Below are 15,786 nucleotides of genomic sequence, written 5' to 3'. Positions count from 1 at the left end.
CGCCAATATAGGTAACCAATGAAGAGAACCCCTTGTTCGCATGTATGGCGCGTGGACAAGGTGACTTAGCCAATAAGCTTATGCGTGATCGCGTGTACGGAAGTAAAACAAACATAAATGTAGCCATAGAAGCTTCAATAAAGGGAGTTCTGCTTTACCTACATCGTATCGGTGTTCTTGCTCCCCTCCACCTGGCCGCTGCAGATAACATTCTTGGATTTACTACAGAAGCTCTTTCTTAGCAAATCCCATGGTAATTTCCTGGTAACAGCATGGGAACCAAAGGTCTGGGATTTTACTCTTCTCTTTGTCTTCAGCTTCCTGAGGAAATGTAGACAAGTGACTTACCCTTTGTCCCCATTTCTGTTCTTTAACATGAACTTACTGACTACTCCCCCAATCAAGTTTGCAATATCCTATGCATTGTTTCAAAGAAATTTCTCCAACAAGAAGAAAACTCTACAGCATGAAAGATCATTATTGGTAATCATGTTACCATCCCTGTGAGAAGCACCGGGACTGAATGAACAGCGCGTGCTGCTGAAACCTGAAGTCAACAAGTGGAACATTTCACTCTGAGAGATATTTTGGGATGTTTCGAGAACATGTCACCAGGAAGTTGCATTCAGCTTTATCTGGTTTCTCCGCCCCAACCTCTATCCTACTATTCCAGATGCCTTTTAAATGTGGGCAAAGGTAATGTGCAGATTTGGATTTGGGAGCCAAATATGGAGAAGTCAGCAATGGGCAGAAATAAGAATATTTTACAAGTTGTAAGCATCATTTTGCATCACCTACAACCCTCATAGTACATAAATAAGAAAAAAACCCAACCCTAAATGTCTTAGCTAATTTAATAAAAGGTCTTGGTTTTCTTCCAGGTTATTTATTTAATGGAAATATGTGCATTTTAGTGAAATTTTTCACTGTATTCTTTTTCCTCTCCATTAAGTACTGAAATCAGGTTGCAAAAAACCAACACAGGCTTATTTAGATTATTAGTGGCTACTCTATAGAGACCCAGACTGAGAAGAGCAAGGACACTGTTTCCTCCTGCAAGGAATAAGGGCTGCAATTTCTTCTTTCAGCTGATCACATAAAAATTAAATTATTTTTTTCCCTGAGCCAATAGTAACATGTTAGTGTTAACAGACAGAAATCATAGTAATTGGAACAAGTCAGATGCCCTGTTGAGGTTTGTGGCTAGTAGAATTTTCCAAATCTTTAGAAAAAACACTTAGTGGCTCTTAATGGAAAAATGGGAATTCTTTGCAGATGGCATGAAGTTCTGAATGCTTGCTGATATATACTCTGAACCATCCAAAACTCTGAGCCACACAAAGATATGAAGCAATAACACTCTACACACAGTGGCTTCCCTGTCCCAAAGAGATTGGCAGGGATGAGGGACAGGCTCATTTGAGCAAGCAGATAAAACTCACAACTTCACGGCTACAGCCAGAAACTGAAGCACTGGAGATTGTGCCCTGGTCCAGCTGAGCTCCTGGGAGCAAAAACCAAACCACCCTTTCAAACAGCAGTCACCCTGTCCCACCCCAATGCCTTACACAAAGGGCAGTGGGAATAGCAGGAAAGCCAGAAGAACCCTGCCCAGAGCTTCATCCCAAAAGTCCTCTGGAGAAATTAGTGCTCCCTTCAAACGGGGAAGGTACCCAGACAACAAATTGGTAGTCCGTATATGGTGGAAACTGAAATAGAAGTCTCTTGCCCTTGCTCTACAAAGACCAGAGCTATCATTTAACTAATTGAAAGTCTCCCCAAAGCTACTCATTCGATTTTATTATGCTTTGATTGTTCTGTAGCAAGTTTGACAACAAGGGCACTTTGCAGGGCTGTGTGTACAGCACATGTAATTAAAGTCAACAGAACTTATGAAATCTTTAAAACTGAGCCAGGGTGGCTAAAGCCAGTCACCCAAAATTAGAAGCAATGTTTGAAAATCCAGGTCACGTTCTCTGTGGGTTTGTGTTACAGCATCCCCTAGGGGCTGCAACTGAGATTAATGCCTACTGATCCTGGACTTTACAGGGTACAGACAGACTTGGATGCTTCCAAATGTCTAGATGCACAGTAATCTTTGTCACAGAGACTACAGTGAACCAGGCCCTGAGCATTTTGATGAGAAAGTTCATCTGGTAGATTTATATATATATATACAAACACACACAAGTATTTTATGTATTTTTTTAAGCAAGAACCACTGAAATACTGAACTGGAGGGCACAGTAATTGTAGAACATACTTGGATCACAGCCATAGGAATGCTGCTGCTGTAAATTCCCCTACTTTAAAAACATTAAATAAGCCATCCAGTTATTTCATGATCATCAGCAAACTGAGATCCCCAAAAATGAAGAAAATTAAGCCCATGTGTATCCTTAGTATAGTCTGGCAATTACATTGTTGCTGATTATAGGAATCTAATGTTTACAATTTGCATTCTTTCCCACATTTTCTTTTTTTTTCTGCATTGAAGTAAAAACTCACTTGGTCTTACCATAGCATAATTTAGATTACTGAGGGCAGGACTACTCCTCTGTGAGAGAACCAAAATCCAAGGATGAGACACCAATTCTGGTCTTTTGTTGAGAGGTGATGGAAACACAAGAAGATACAGTCCAAATTAAAGACACAGGAAGGAGTTGGAAATAAAAATTGATATCCAAAGTTTTAAAAGTCCTTTGAGATAACCATGACTTGGACTCATCTTTAGAGTATGAGGGAACTTGATGAATTTTCCTGAGCAGTTCTCCAAAGTGAACAGATAGGTGAAAAACACACTACAGACTTGTGTAGGGTCTGCTCTTCATGATGTTCTGGAAATGTATAGCAAACTGTATATTGCCAAAAGCAACAGCGGGTCTAGAATTGTCCAGAAACAAGAACAAATAATAAAATAAAAAGTACTTTCTCCAGACCCAAACTGGGTTTCTAGAGCCAGCCTTGTTGTTTATACATAGAACTCTCACATACAGGCAGGTCATTAGCTTGATTGGTACCATATAAAATGTAAGCAAGCCTGAAAACCTACTCACTATCTTCACACTGTCAATGGTAAGCCCTCTGGTCCCAGATGTGCTGAGAAGTCTGAAAGGTGTATATCACTTACTCCAAAAAAAACTGGGAGCAGCAGAGCTTGATTATCGACTGGCTTCAGAAGGGGCTCGTGCACATGAAACCAGCACAGGGGAAGGCACCTGAGGTGCACCTGCAGTCACAGACACAGCTCTGCTAGATGAGTGAGCAGGCATAAAGATAACAGACCATGCAGCTTGTTGGGCATAAGCCATGAGCCTGGTTGTTCTTGTGCTTTTCAGCCCAGTGTATGAAGAGCTTGTGGTTTTTTAGTTCCACTTTCTTTAAGTAACAATGTACATCCCCAATTCCTGACCAGCCATTCAAAAGCAAATGCAAAGTGAGTAAGGGGAGCAGGTGTTTGTTCAAAACACATTTCCACTTTAAGGGAACTACCTAAATTTGCTGAATTAGGACCTGGCCCTGACAGGGCTCCAGAAAACAGAACTATGTGGTATACATAAGGCAGCAGATCAGACCTGCAGGGAGAGGGAGCCAGAGTACTGCAGGAGGTATTTTGAGCATACAAGGCTTAAAATCAGCTCAGAAACCTCTGGTTAAACCTAATCATGTAGTCCTTATAGCGCTCCAGCATATACCAGTGGGAACACAGTGGCACAGGAGAGTTTTTAGGCCTCTGCACATGTTAGTAGGATGTAGCTGAATGTGAGCAGACACCAAAGTAAGCATGGACACCAAAACCTACTTCAGTTTTTGGCTGTTATGATGCCAGTTTTTGGCTCTGGCTTCCAGTCTGTGCCAAATCACATGATCTAAATAGCATGCAAGTTGTGTCACAGGGCAACCGAGCAGAAATTGAAGCCATCTGGCCCATTTGACCCTATCCTGACACTGCTCATTAGAGCTCCACCCACAACAGCAACTACCAAGACACACAACAAAGACTGATCCTTCAAATACAGTAGAGCCCAATGCTTACAAAGGAGCACATTTTTCAAGTGGAAGCAGAGGGGCAGGTATCAATCTCTTCACCCTCATGACCAGTGATAGGACTCAAGGAAATGGCATGAAGCTGAGTCAGGGGAGGTTTAGGTTGGATATCAGGAACAGAGGGTGGCTGGGCACTGGAACAGGCTCCCAGAGTAGTGGTTACAGAACCAAGCCTGACAAAGCTCAAGAAGTGTCTGGACAACACTGTTGGGCACATGGTGTGATTCTTGGAACGTCCTGCACAGGACCAGGAGTTGGACTTGATCTTGATGGGTCCCTTCCAACTCAGTATATTCTATGACTCAATGTAGTAAGCAGTGTTCTGTGAGAGGGGTGGCTCTTATAAATTGTTTAATCAGGTACTTTCCCACCCTTCAGAAGAGATTTACAAGCTGAACAATTGCCTCGTAGCCGTTTTTCCCAGGGAATGAACAAGATTAAGTTCTGGCTATTCCTGATTTTACTACAACCTCAGAATTTATGGGCTCTCTATATATCAGTATTCAAAAAGATAATTCACGTTGAAGAAAAGCCCTTCCCAGAAAGGCAGAAAGTCCCAGTATTCAATGTCAGTATAGAGAAGGAACTGAGGAAGAAAGGGAAAGCTATGCTGCTTTACAGACTAGACAACAGGCTAGTGCCAACAGCAGAGGAGCAATCACCAGTTCACAACAGGTTTTAGGTATTAAAAAACTTGGAAATTGCTGTTGTGGAAACTGTGCTAGCAGTAAAAACCAAGGCAAAGTGTTTCTGAGACTCAATGACACCTTTATATTGGCAAAAGTTTACTTTCCACTAGCCTGTCTTACAGGTTCTTCTACAAGAGGTCTCATTTCATTTTTGCAGGTCTGCCATGAGATCATCTCACAACTCAGCTCTCCCATGCAATAGTAAAACAAATCCAGAAAGAATAAGTAAGACAAGAACTTACCCTGTATACTAGAAAGACTTCAGAAGGGGTAACATAACTGTTCATATTATCAGATCTGCTGCTCCAAAATAATAAATTACAGCAAAACTTTAGAGTTTACTGTAAGCTGCTCAAGAACCACTGCATTTGTCAGAATGCAATTACTTAGAATAAAACATAATGGCTTCTAAAAGCAGTATGTAATCATTTCCTATGCCTTATAGGTACAGACAAACACACATATTGGTGACATGGGTTGATTTACTCAATTATTGCAAAATACAGTACTTTGCAACCAATACAGAGCAACTCTATTCAAAAACTACTAAATATGTGGCAACATCTGTGTCCTCTTATGATAACAAAGTAAAAAATATTAAAATTTTAACAGCTGGAACATGAAATGATGATCTTCACAGCAGAGTAACAAAAGAACTGGTTGAAATCACACTCCAAATATTTAATTAGATGCAGTGTATGATCCACGCAGCAACTTTAATACTGGAATTCAGTACTCAAGGCTAGCTCTAGTTCACTGTACACCTGCATTTTAAAACTTTCCATTTTTATTTAATCCACTACTTAAAGTTCTTGCCACTACCCTCTGCTTACACCACCCTGCCTTGAATTAGCCTCCCTTCAATGACTGACACTACTGATGGTCAGCCTCTGGAGAGCCAATTCAGATCTCTCCATAGCAGCAGGGGGGATCACTAGAGGACAGAGAAAGGAAAGAACGCCAGAAGCAGGAAAGTAGGAATGAGTGGCTGTGACAGAACAAGTAGTTGAAAACAGGACAGTGCATCCATGACTGTTACAAAACACTGTTTAAGCAGCAGAACTCATACATGGATGCTTGTTGCTAAACAGCTCAGTGATTTGTCATTACAGGTGTTACACACATACAGAATTCAGCAGCAGCACAGTAACTGATAAAATTGAGATCACTAATTTTACAGCAGTGATCAAAAGCACCTTTCTAATGCCTTCCAGTGCAAAGCTCATGTCCAAAATGATGGGCTGAAAATACAGCTGTCAGTCAGTGGAGGACTTGTGACAATTCCAGCCAGAACCACTGATAGAGACAAAGTGACATTTTCCAAGCAGCACTTGAATAGTTTACTTAAGTTTCACCTCTCCCTAGCCATCCCTCTTTTAAAATTGAAATAAAACAGAACAACAAACCCCCAAACCAAACAAACTAAAAAAAAAAAAAAAAAAAACAAACAAAAAACTCCCACAACCACAAAACCAAAAAAAACCAATCAAACACAAAAAAATTAAAGTAAAAAGACTTCATTGGAAATATCTTTAAAGGTGTTGTCAAACAACATTTCTTCAAGGTCAAGCTGTTACAACAGTATACAGAAGTCAGCTTCCAACAAGATGACACTTCATATTGACCTTTCCAATATTTTTAGGGTGCAGTTCAGCAGTGTGAGCACCAGGTCTGCATTTACAAAATATGTGTTTGTCCCCACAGGCAAGTAAATATGGTACTTCAGCATGTGCTTACACATGTAAGCTTTGTATACATAGTTGGTGTGTATACACCTTGCAAGTACAAAACAGGCTCTCACCTTTGAAAACCACAGTACTTAAAATATCTAAACCATTAGACTTCAAATCTCTTGCTTTGGTATTGAATCAATAGAAAATTTACAATGCCATTTTTCAGTCTTACTCAGACTGAGTTATTAGCCAAGGAAATAAAAAAGTAACAAGTCTCAGTATCCAAAGAAATCTACAAATACATTCATCCATATGTAGTACATTACGAATAGGAAGGCAGCATGTGGAATTCTTATAGCATGAATGAAAACCAAGTAGTTGTAGAAGAGCCTGAAAATCTTCCTTACATTTTTCTCATGTAACAGTTAATGTCACTGTAGCAATGATGATATTGCAGCTTCTACTGTGTTACTTCCAAAGTTGTACACTTATGTTTGATTGAAGAGCAGGGTGGGAAATGAAAGGCCTCTGAGGAGTTCAGCAGCAACACTTAAGTGCATTGAAAACATTGATAATCTACGGCAGGTAGGAACTGATGGATTACAGAGGATACTTTTTTCTATTTACAGTATCATACACTTGTACAAACTCTCTGCTGCATCTTTTTTTAGTACTTAGCCTGTGGCAAATCACAGTAATATTATTCAAAGAAAAAGGAAATCTCATTTTCCCATAAAAACTAAGCAACTTAAGCTCTGAACACCTTGAATCCTAAAATTTAATTGGCACAAAAACATTTGGATAACTTAATACAGGAGCTGATTGCTCATGATTGTTTACCTCTTGACTTAATAATTACATTCACTGCTGGAGATTTATCCACTGCCAGATGTCAGAATTAATACACTTAAAAAAAAATAAACAAGGCAACAAAACAACACCCAGACAAAAAGTAAACCTCACACAACCCTCAGAAAAAAAAAAAAAAAAAACCTGCAAGAAAAAAACAACTTTGCTGCTCGGTGTCTGATGCATGATAGGAAACACCAAAGCAATGGGGTATATCAGAGTAACATCATGCTGCCTCTCAGACACCAAAGACTACAGCAAATCTTCACATGTAATTACGGAGATGGTAAGCAACTCTGCTTCAGCGAAAGACTGCCTTATCACCAAGCTCAGCAGGGCATCTGAGCCTTCAAAGCAGTTTCTGGTATCAGTCTGAAAACAATGGGATTTCTGGTTCCAGCTGAGATGGAGGCAAATTAGAAGGGAGTGGGAAGGACCACTGTACACAATATGGCACAGCTGAGAAAATGACATATTTACACCTGAAAATGCAAAACACATTGCAGTAAAGGAGGAAAAACAATGAAATAACAGGACATCTGTCTCTGAGGACAGGAGGCATGTCCCTCTACTATGGAGCAGGTTTGTATATATGTATTTTAAAAATTCAAAAGAAATTGAGCATGTATCAATGAAGCAGGACAGTATAGAACAAAAAAACTGTTAGAAGATTAATGTCACATGCTTTACAAGAAACCTGGACTCATTTTCCTTGCTGATAAAACCCTGACACAAGGTCTAAAGAGCCTTTAAGCAAAAGCAAGCAGTATGAAATTTTTACTAACTGTTGTATGGAACAAGTAACTGCTTTTACTAACTGTTGTATGGAGAAGTTTTGGTGCGAGACTCAGAAAGAAGGGCAGAGTTGCTTTTAGTCAAAGGATTGCATACTCTTGTAGAAAACAACAAAAACAGTAAACCAAAACAAACAAACAAAAATCCAACCGTGACAACTATCAATTTACTAACCTTTGTGTTTAAGTCCTCAACTAAGATATTAAAAATGCACTTGCAATATCTGAACGCAAAACAGGGTGTACCTACTATGACAACAGTACACTTTTTTTCCAGCATACCCTTCATGAGCTTTTGGTGCCACATGCTGAAGAAACTAGATTTATATCAGTGAATGGCAAGTGTCAGCAGGCAATTATCTGCACTACACTGGTGGCTCCATCTTCATCATCCTTTTCTTCCATTCTTCTTCATCCTTTTTTAAACTTTTTAATTTAAAAATCCACCTTCCATTTGGCAATTCAGAGCCAGGTCTGATCTTCATGACCTCTGGTCACACTGTAGGATGTCTTTAGAGACCACTCTTATTTCTTGCCAACTCCATTTGATAGTTTTGATTTGGAATGCCGATTCCTCCTTCTAGATGAGTGGCTTTCACTATTGACTGAATGTTTTGGTGGACTATTGTCAGTACCTGCTGAGAAATAAATATTTTTTTATTATATATAGTTGACATTGTCAAGTTCTTGTCTGAAAGACAGTAAGGCTTTTGAGAGCTACAGTGTTTACAACAGTATGGATTATTTCAGGCTAAACTGGTTGATACTTGTACTCCATCTAGTGGCCTATATTTTTTTTTTAAAAAGCAATTCTCAAGACTCCTGTAAAATTCTTCCTCCACCAAAGAAAATAAAATCAGAAGTTTGCTATAGCAAAATATAGTGGTGAAATATTTTCCATTTAAAATCACATCAATAATTAAACTTTCACATTTTTCTTAGTGGCAGGTACTACTATTAGAAATTAAGAACTATGTAAACGAGGTCACAGATCCTTGCAAGAGTACATTTCAGGTTTTCATATGACAGGCCATGTTTGACACTGAGAAAACAGAGGAGACCAAAAGAAGAAATGAAGGACAAAATGTGAAAGAGGCTGAAGTGTGTAATTCAGAGGTCAGAGAAAAAGACTTGCTTGGCCAGATTTCTCCAGCATACATACATGGGAAAAACATTTTGAGTGCAAGTAATTTTTCTCGAAAATATAAAAGTCCACAAATCTACTTAACTGAGAATAAACATCCAGAAAAATCACATATGAAATATAAAGAAGCTCTGCTGTAGGTGCTTTGCAAGCATGTGATAAATAAGAAATATTTTTAACGATACAAACATTTGGAGCATAAACTCTGACAGAGATAACTTCGAGGTGTGAATAAGCATGACCACGCTAAAGACCCAATGGAGGAGGCAGATAACTGACCTCTAGCATAGGGAAAAGAAGTCAAAAGAAGGCTGCCTTTGCTTAATACAGAGAAAGCTGTTTATTATGACCATCAGCACTGCACTGACTAGGCAAGTGTCAGTAAGAACACAAGCTCCTGGGCACATTCTTGACTGTTTCTTAACAAGCAGAAATAAAAGCACAATTCACATTAATATGTTTCAAATCAAACACAAAATGTTCAGAGAGAAAACCTGTCCAAAACAGTTATGAAATGCATAATGCCCAAAACATACAAGAATGACCTGGAGTAACAGCAGAAAAATTCAGTTGATTCATTAAAAAATAAATACTTTTCCACGAGTTAGAATAAAAAAGGCAGTAAAGCAAAATAGCTTTGCAGATGATTTATCCACATAGCTCCTGCAGGGATATTAAATAAGTCCAGCTGTTTGCTAGCTAAGTTTCTCAAGCCTCATTTTCTAGTGTTGAGCCTTAATGTTACCATTTCAAAAATATAGCTACAGAAGTGCCAATACCTGTGGTGAATTTAGAATGAAGCCAGGAAGCATCTGGACTGTATGGACTGTCTTCACTTTCTGACAAAGTCTGCAAAATCAAGGACACGTCATTGGGGTGCTGGTGATTCTCGTGATCAGTATTGGACTTGTAAACTTAAACTGTGGCAGAAGTCCTCATAAAGCATTCATACAGTACTTAAGAGTTTTCCCTTCCTAGTTAGAAGGTACAACATAAATGATACAATAAGAACTCACCACTTGCCACGTGATATGTTGTGTAACCAAGTATTCTTAATATTCCCCTAGCATTCCACCTGTACAATGGGAACATTAGCTAACCATTCATCCTTGAATGCTTTGCTAAAATTACAGCCTCATTTTGAGCAACTAAGAGGACAGCATTCTTTAGAAACCACAGTGTAATTTGGGATCTGTCCAAGGCCTGCTGAATTCAGAGCTCTTTCTATTGACTTCAGTTAGACTCTGGACCATCCCCCCTCATCCCCATTTATACTAGCTCTGGTAAAGAATTCTAATATCTAGGAGCTTTGTAGTTTTAACTGTTATAAAACAAAACCAGGTTTCTTTAATTTAAGTACCTTTTCTCGGTGGCCGTAGTACTCTGCGTACCAAACCATACCATACAGACAAAGGAAAGTTGTAAAGGCCTAAACAAGGGAGGAGAAGAAAAAGAAAAAAATAATCTGTAAAACTTTTTCAAAATTTCTTGCTGGTTCAAGGTCTCAGAGTCCCTGGAGATTTCACATTTAGATTTCATGTTCTGTTTCTTCCTGTATCTTTTGTCAGATGAGTAGAGACTCGTGCTTTAACTTCAAGGTACTCATGGATTCTACCACCATGGGGTATGCAGACCAATTCTCAACGGGAGCATGAAAATACATACAGATCACCCACAGTGCCAGCACAGTTTCTGTCCACAACCTGACAAAGGGAGTCAGTAGGCACTTGTACTTATGTTATCAAGAACAACCAGTCTAGGAGAAAAATGAGTTCTCCTTCTCCCTGCCCCATACTTCAGGCTAGGCTGCATGTTTGTTTTTGTGGTGCTCTGATCCAGGAAACAATGCAATACTTTTCTCTTCTGAAGCTTCAGGAATAAAATTAACACGCTAAATAAGAGAACAATAAGTTCTGACTCCCCATCACCTGTTCAAACTGTGTTCCCAACTAGAAGGGAGAAGTATTTATCTGTCAGCCCATTATAAATGCCTTATTCTTCACTGACCATGAAAAATGCGTTTGGCATCAGAGTTACAAGTCTGGCAAGGCAAACATCCATTTACTGTTATAAAATGGGCATTTCATGCTGCATTTGCAGTAATCACACTGAAGTACAGAAAGTTACAGGCTGAGTGTGAATGATTTGCCTAATAGAGCACAGTTGTTTATGTAGTTGTAAGACTTCAGTGTGACACAACACACATTACTTATTAGCACTATCTATTAACTCCTGTTCACTTCCAGCAGGCACTACAGCAAGCACCACCAAAGTTAGGCTCAGTTGAACTGACACCTTCTCTCGTTAGGATAAAGCACCCTAAAACTAGTGTTTGTTTCATTGTCAGGCACCAGTAAAGTCGCTATACTTTGCTATTTATAGATATAAGAAAATAACTTATTCTAGTCCCTTCAAAGTGAGCTCTAAGCAATCTAGCATTTGCTTTTCCTAGGACGTGTACAAAGCTCTTTACCAGTATTTCCCCACAATGATCCCCTGCTGCCAATGTTCCAGAGAAAGCTATTTAGATGCTTTCAATGCTTTTCTCATGCTTTAGGTTTCACATGAGAAATCTCACTTACCACACAGAGAAGCCAAAACACAACATACAGGATTTGTGTTTTGGAAAAAAGATCTTGTCCAAACTTTATACACACAATAGCTTCAAGGAAAGCAATAGCCCTGTGGATAAATGAAAAAGGGGGGAGAGTGGTTACAAACACTAAGGATTTAACTCACGTGATCACAACCCAGATCCCAGACTGTCAGCCCTAAACAAGCACTACCCTCTAGTGAGCACACACCTCCCTGACACCACCATTAACTGAAATTCTTTGAGAAATTTCTTTTTCTTTCTATACTTTTTTCAGCATAAACAGCACACACAAAGTGGTAGTTTACTGTTCCCTGGGGCTCCAGGGAACAAGCAGGAGTGTGTGCCAATAGGAGAGAATTTTTGTTTGTACCTACCACTATGCTTCAGCTCTCATCAGATATAAATTTCTTTTCTATGCTGAACAACCAACAGACTCCCTTGTTGGATGAACTAGAATATGCTTTGTGTATTTCTCTACTGGATGTAAATTTACTACAATTCTAAACTGTATACTTTGCTTGCCTCACATGGATTTTAATGAGAAAATTCATAAGAAACAGCATTTCAAATTCTTTGAGAATTCACGCATTTGCTGTGGTTCATCTGTAAACTCAGGTCCACACTACAGCATCAGAGGATTTGGGGAGAAATGCGAGAGGAAAAAAATTTAGTTTTTACTTTCCTCTCTGACAATGAAAGAATCAAAAAAGTGTCTCCATCTCTCTCCCTGCCACCACTCCTTTTCAGGTTCAAAGCTATGGAGGCTTGTCCACCACTTGGCATGGAACATGGGGTTATGAATCCAAAGCTTCCATCGCCTGCCATGGAAATACATTTAGTTTGTATAGGTCCTAAATACAAAATTAGATATGTTTAACCAATACAAGAGTAGAAACATGACTGGTGCAGTAAAAGTGTAGAAAAATTACTTGTCTTAATCTGAAGGAAATTATGAAAACCACTATTAAATTCATAGAAGTTTAATACTTAACTTGTTCAATAGAGACTTCAAGGTTGTACACACGAGCAATGCATGAAAACTCCTCCTGTGCAGACACACTTAACATCATGTGAAGTGTTCCAGTCTGCCAAGTTTGATACTGCAGGACATATTTCCTATCAGCACTCTCCAAAACCAGGGAGTTCCCAAAAATGGCACTACTACCTGTCCAAGAAGACCCAGTTTCCTCTGATCAAAGAAGGAGGAAAGACATGTGCTTGACTAAACCACTGGTATTGCAGACATGATCCTGGTGCACATAATAAATGACAGCTTTCTCTGTACTATCTAATGTGACTTGCAGCATGATGAGTGGGGCCAAAACTTACAACTGTGGAAGTAACACCCAACTGATTAATACTAAAAATTAATGAGGTGCATTTTAGTAAAAAATTGAGAGCAGTGTTACTCTGCTGGGTTATCAACTATTTTTCTTTCCTGGTTTTATATTATTCTTACTGATTCAGCTGCAGAGTAAAAAAATCATTAAACCATACTACAGCAGTAGGAACAGAAAGACCATCATCAGAAAAATAGTGTGGAACAAAGGAAACAAACATGGAGTTGCAATATACTCAAAGGTATAAACAAAACAATAGACTACTTTCAATAACAACTCAAAAAACAACACAGCTGTTTGTCTGGCATTTATACATTCTTTCGGTTATTCCTGTCAAGAATACTTGAGTTAAGTACACTGTACAATAGGACAGCTATTACAGTTTATGAAGTGGTAAAACAAAAGATAGAAGCATGCTAACAGTGAAAGGTGTTAGTGTCCTACCAAAGGGTGATAAGACTACTCATTAGAACTAAAGACAGTAAGTTTTTATTCAATCGAAATGGTCTTGCAACATCCTAACAGATATTCCTTTTTGGAAGGCTCCATCTTAATGAAAATGGTGCAATTCCAGTGGGGCTGTTGCATTGGCCTTCTTCATACCTTACATTGCTTATCAAGAGTGATGCTTTAGTATATCTCAAGTTGAAAAGAAACAGTTTTGTGCTAATGAAAGGCACTAAATTTAATTATTTCCATGGTTAGGCTGTTAAGAATTCCATTTGTGCCTTTAGAAGTGTGTCTTGGTCACCACATATACAAATATTCTATATGTTGTAAAAAAATATGCTTCAGGTTTTCAGAACGGTTTAGTCAAGCCATCTAGCGAAGGAAGTTCTCACCAGAAGCAATCATGCAAACTCTTCACTTAAAAATCTGCTCCAAGAGACAAAGAGATTGTAGCCAAGGTAACCATTGCTCATAGCACCATTCCATAGAAATAGTTGGTAACTGTGGTTTCTTTCACTGTCTTCTGCTGTGATTCTGCTAACTGCAGCAATGCCCACTTTGACAGCCTGGGAAGCATTACTCTTACAACCAGCTGTAGAGGCAAAAGTTTTATCCTTCTCACCTGACTGAGAATATGGGTAGCAAGGCCAATGCTACTCTGAAGGAGCCCCTAGCTTTATCCAGTCTTCCTTCTGTTCTTCTCCTTACTCATTCCATCACTTTCCATGCTCTACCTCCAAATTCATAATTTTCCTTTCCTCTGAACTTGCAAAATCAAAACCAACACAAGACAAGGACTGGCTTCATGGAAAGCCTGTTCCTGTGCTGGACCCATACTTAGCTCTTATCCAAGTGCTCCAAGAATGCAGCAAGAACACTTACCCAAACACCCAGCACTGAGTTCCCACCCTCTTGCACTGTGTATCTGTGAGGTACGCATAGTATTGCCTGAGGAGGGAAGCAAGAAAATTCTTCAGTAAAGTTGAAAGTCACAGAGTCATTACACTTAGAAAACAACTTTATGTTACAGATGTATCTACACTGAAAATGAAGTGCTGATGGTTAAATTCACATGCAATCATTTTGGATGTCTACCAGATGGCTTCAATTCCAGTGGGACAGATTATCACACAGATCAAATAGCTTGAAACAACACAGAAAATAACCCTGAGACTGAGGACTGGGAAAGTCCCCAAACTAGTAGGCTAACAAAGCAACAAATTTGTCTCCTGCTTCTCCAATGAATCTCCAGTTCTTATGGGCAAAGTGCAACAGCTTTGAAAGAATTAGAGACCTCCACTTTATCCACAGTTTGTCTTTATTAACAATTGTGTTTTCTTGAAAAATGTGGGTTTAAGTCTTGAAAGAAACTGAATATGGCTATTCTATATCCTGTTTGAGTGGTCTAACCATCGGCATATTTTCCTCTCAAAACCACTAGAATTTCTCACTATTTTGAAAACAGTCAGGGGACCATTCTGCCCTGTTCTTTATGATCTGGAATTTTAAGACTTTATAGAGAGGAATTACAAAGAAGTGGAACCAAAGTTCCTTTTCCCAGTCTCTGATTTCCACTGACAGATCGGGAAGACAAGTGTTATTATTCAACAATACAAGGATTGCTAAAGAATAAAGACTTCCACAGGTGTGCAAGTGCCATAAAAAACCCCTTAAGAGTGCACCTATGTGACAGCTCACAGGATGTTTAATGTGATTCTCTGCCTGTAACTTCAGATTTGTGTGCATTCTGTCTACTGCCAACTATGGCATGGGAAAAGAAGAGAAAATGAAGGTACTCTGCTAATAACATGAAATCACATGCATGACTAAAAGCAGATCAATGTTTCTATACATCTGTTAATGCTGCATATATACTGTTTTGTTCTCACAATATGCTACTGCGCTCTTTTCTTATAACACGCTAATATTTCCTGTAGACAGACACAGTAAGGAGCTGTTAGAAAAACAAATAACTCTATTTATCCTCATCTACACTTTTGTGAGTACCTGACTCATTAACTTGGATACTTTCACAAGCAGTTCTCAAGGACAACATATGCAGCTATCTCACAAAACAGGGAGATGTCATGAAATAGAAGATGGAACAGATTAGTTCTGTATCCCTATGGCAACGCAATTGTTTATACACATTTTACCTCAGTTTACTTGTCAGAAAATACATTTTTTTGAAAAATATGATTGTT

At 38.9% G+C, this 15,786-nt stretch overlaps 1 protein-coding gene across 4 annotated transcripts in view; it reads right to left on the bottom strand.

The window, feature by feature from the left end:
- Nucleotides 1-6,237: 6,237 nt before the first annotated feature.
- The window catches only part of PTDSS1 (phosphatidylserine synthase 1), a 28,438-nt gene continuing 18,889 nt past the window's right edge, over nt 6,238-15,786 (bottom strand). For 2 of the 4 annotated variants that reach the window (XM_051785271.1, XM_051785273.1), the window contains exons 9-13: nt 14,465-14,530; nt 11,779-11,878; nt 10,557-10,625; nt 9,976-10,045; nt 6,238-8,690 (exon numbers count right to left, since the gene is read on the bottom strand). In XM_051785271.1, coding sequence (XP_051641231.1) covers nt 8,578-8,690; nt 9,976-10,045; nt 10,557-10,625; nt 11,779-11,878; nt 14,465-14,530 — 418 coding nt within the window. In that variant the 3' untranslated portion in view covers nt 6,238-8,577. Of the gene's footprint in view, nt 8,691-9,975; nt 10,046-10,100; nt 10,171-10,556; nt 10,626-11,778; nt 11,879-14,464; nt 14,531-15,786 lie in introns of those variants that run through there. The other 2 variants (XM_051785272.1, XM_051785274.1) reach the window with 2 other exon arrangements.

Source organism: Manacus candei, unplaced genomic scaffold (assembly GCF_025592945.1).
Source record: "Manacus candei isolate 608988 ecotype Guabito, Panama unplaced genomic scaffold, ASM2559294v1 h1tg000019l, whole genome shotgun sequence".
Lineage (NCBI taxonomy): Eukaryota > Metazoa > Chordata > Aves > Passeriformes > Pipridae > Manacus > Manacus candei.
Note: the sequence above shows the minus strand (reverse complement) of the source record. Positions and strands in the feature narration are given on the sequence as shown.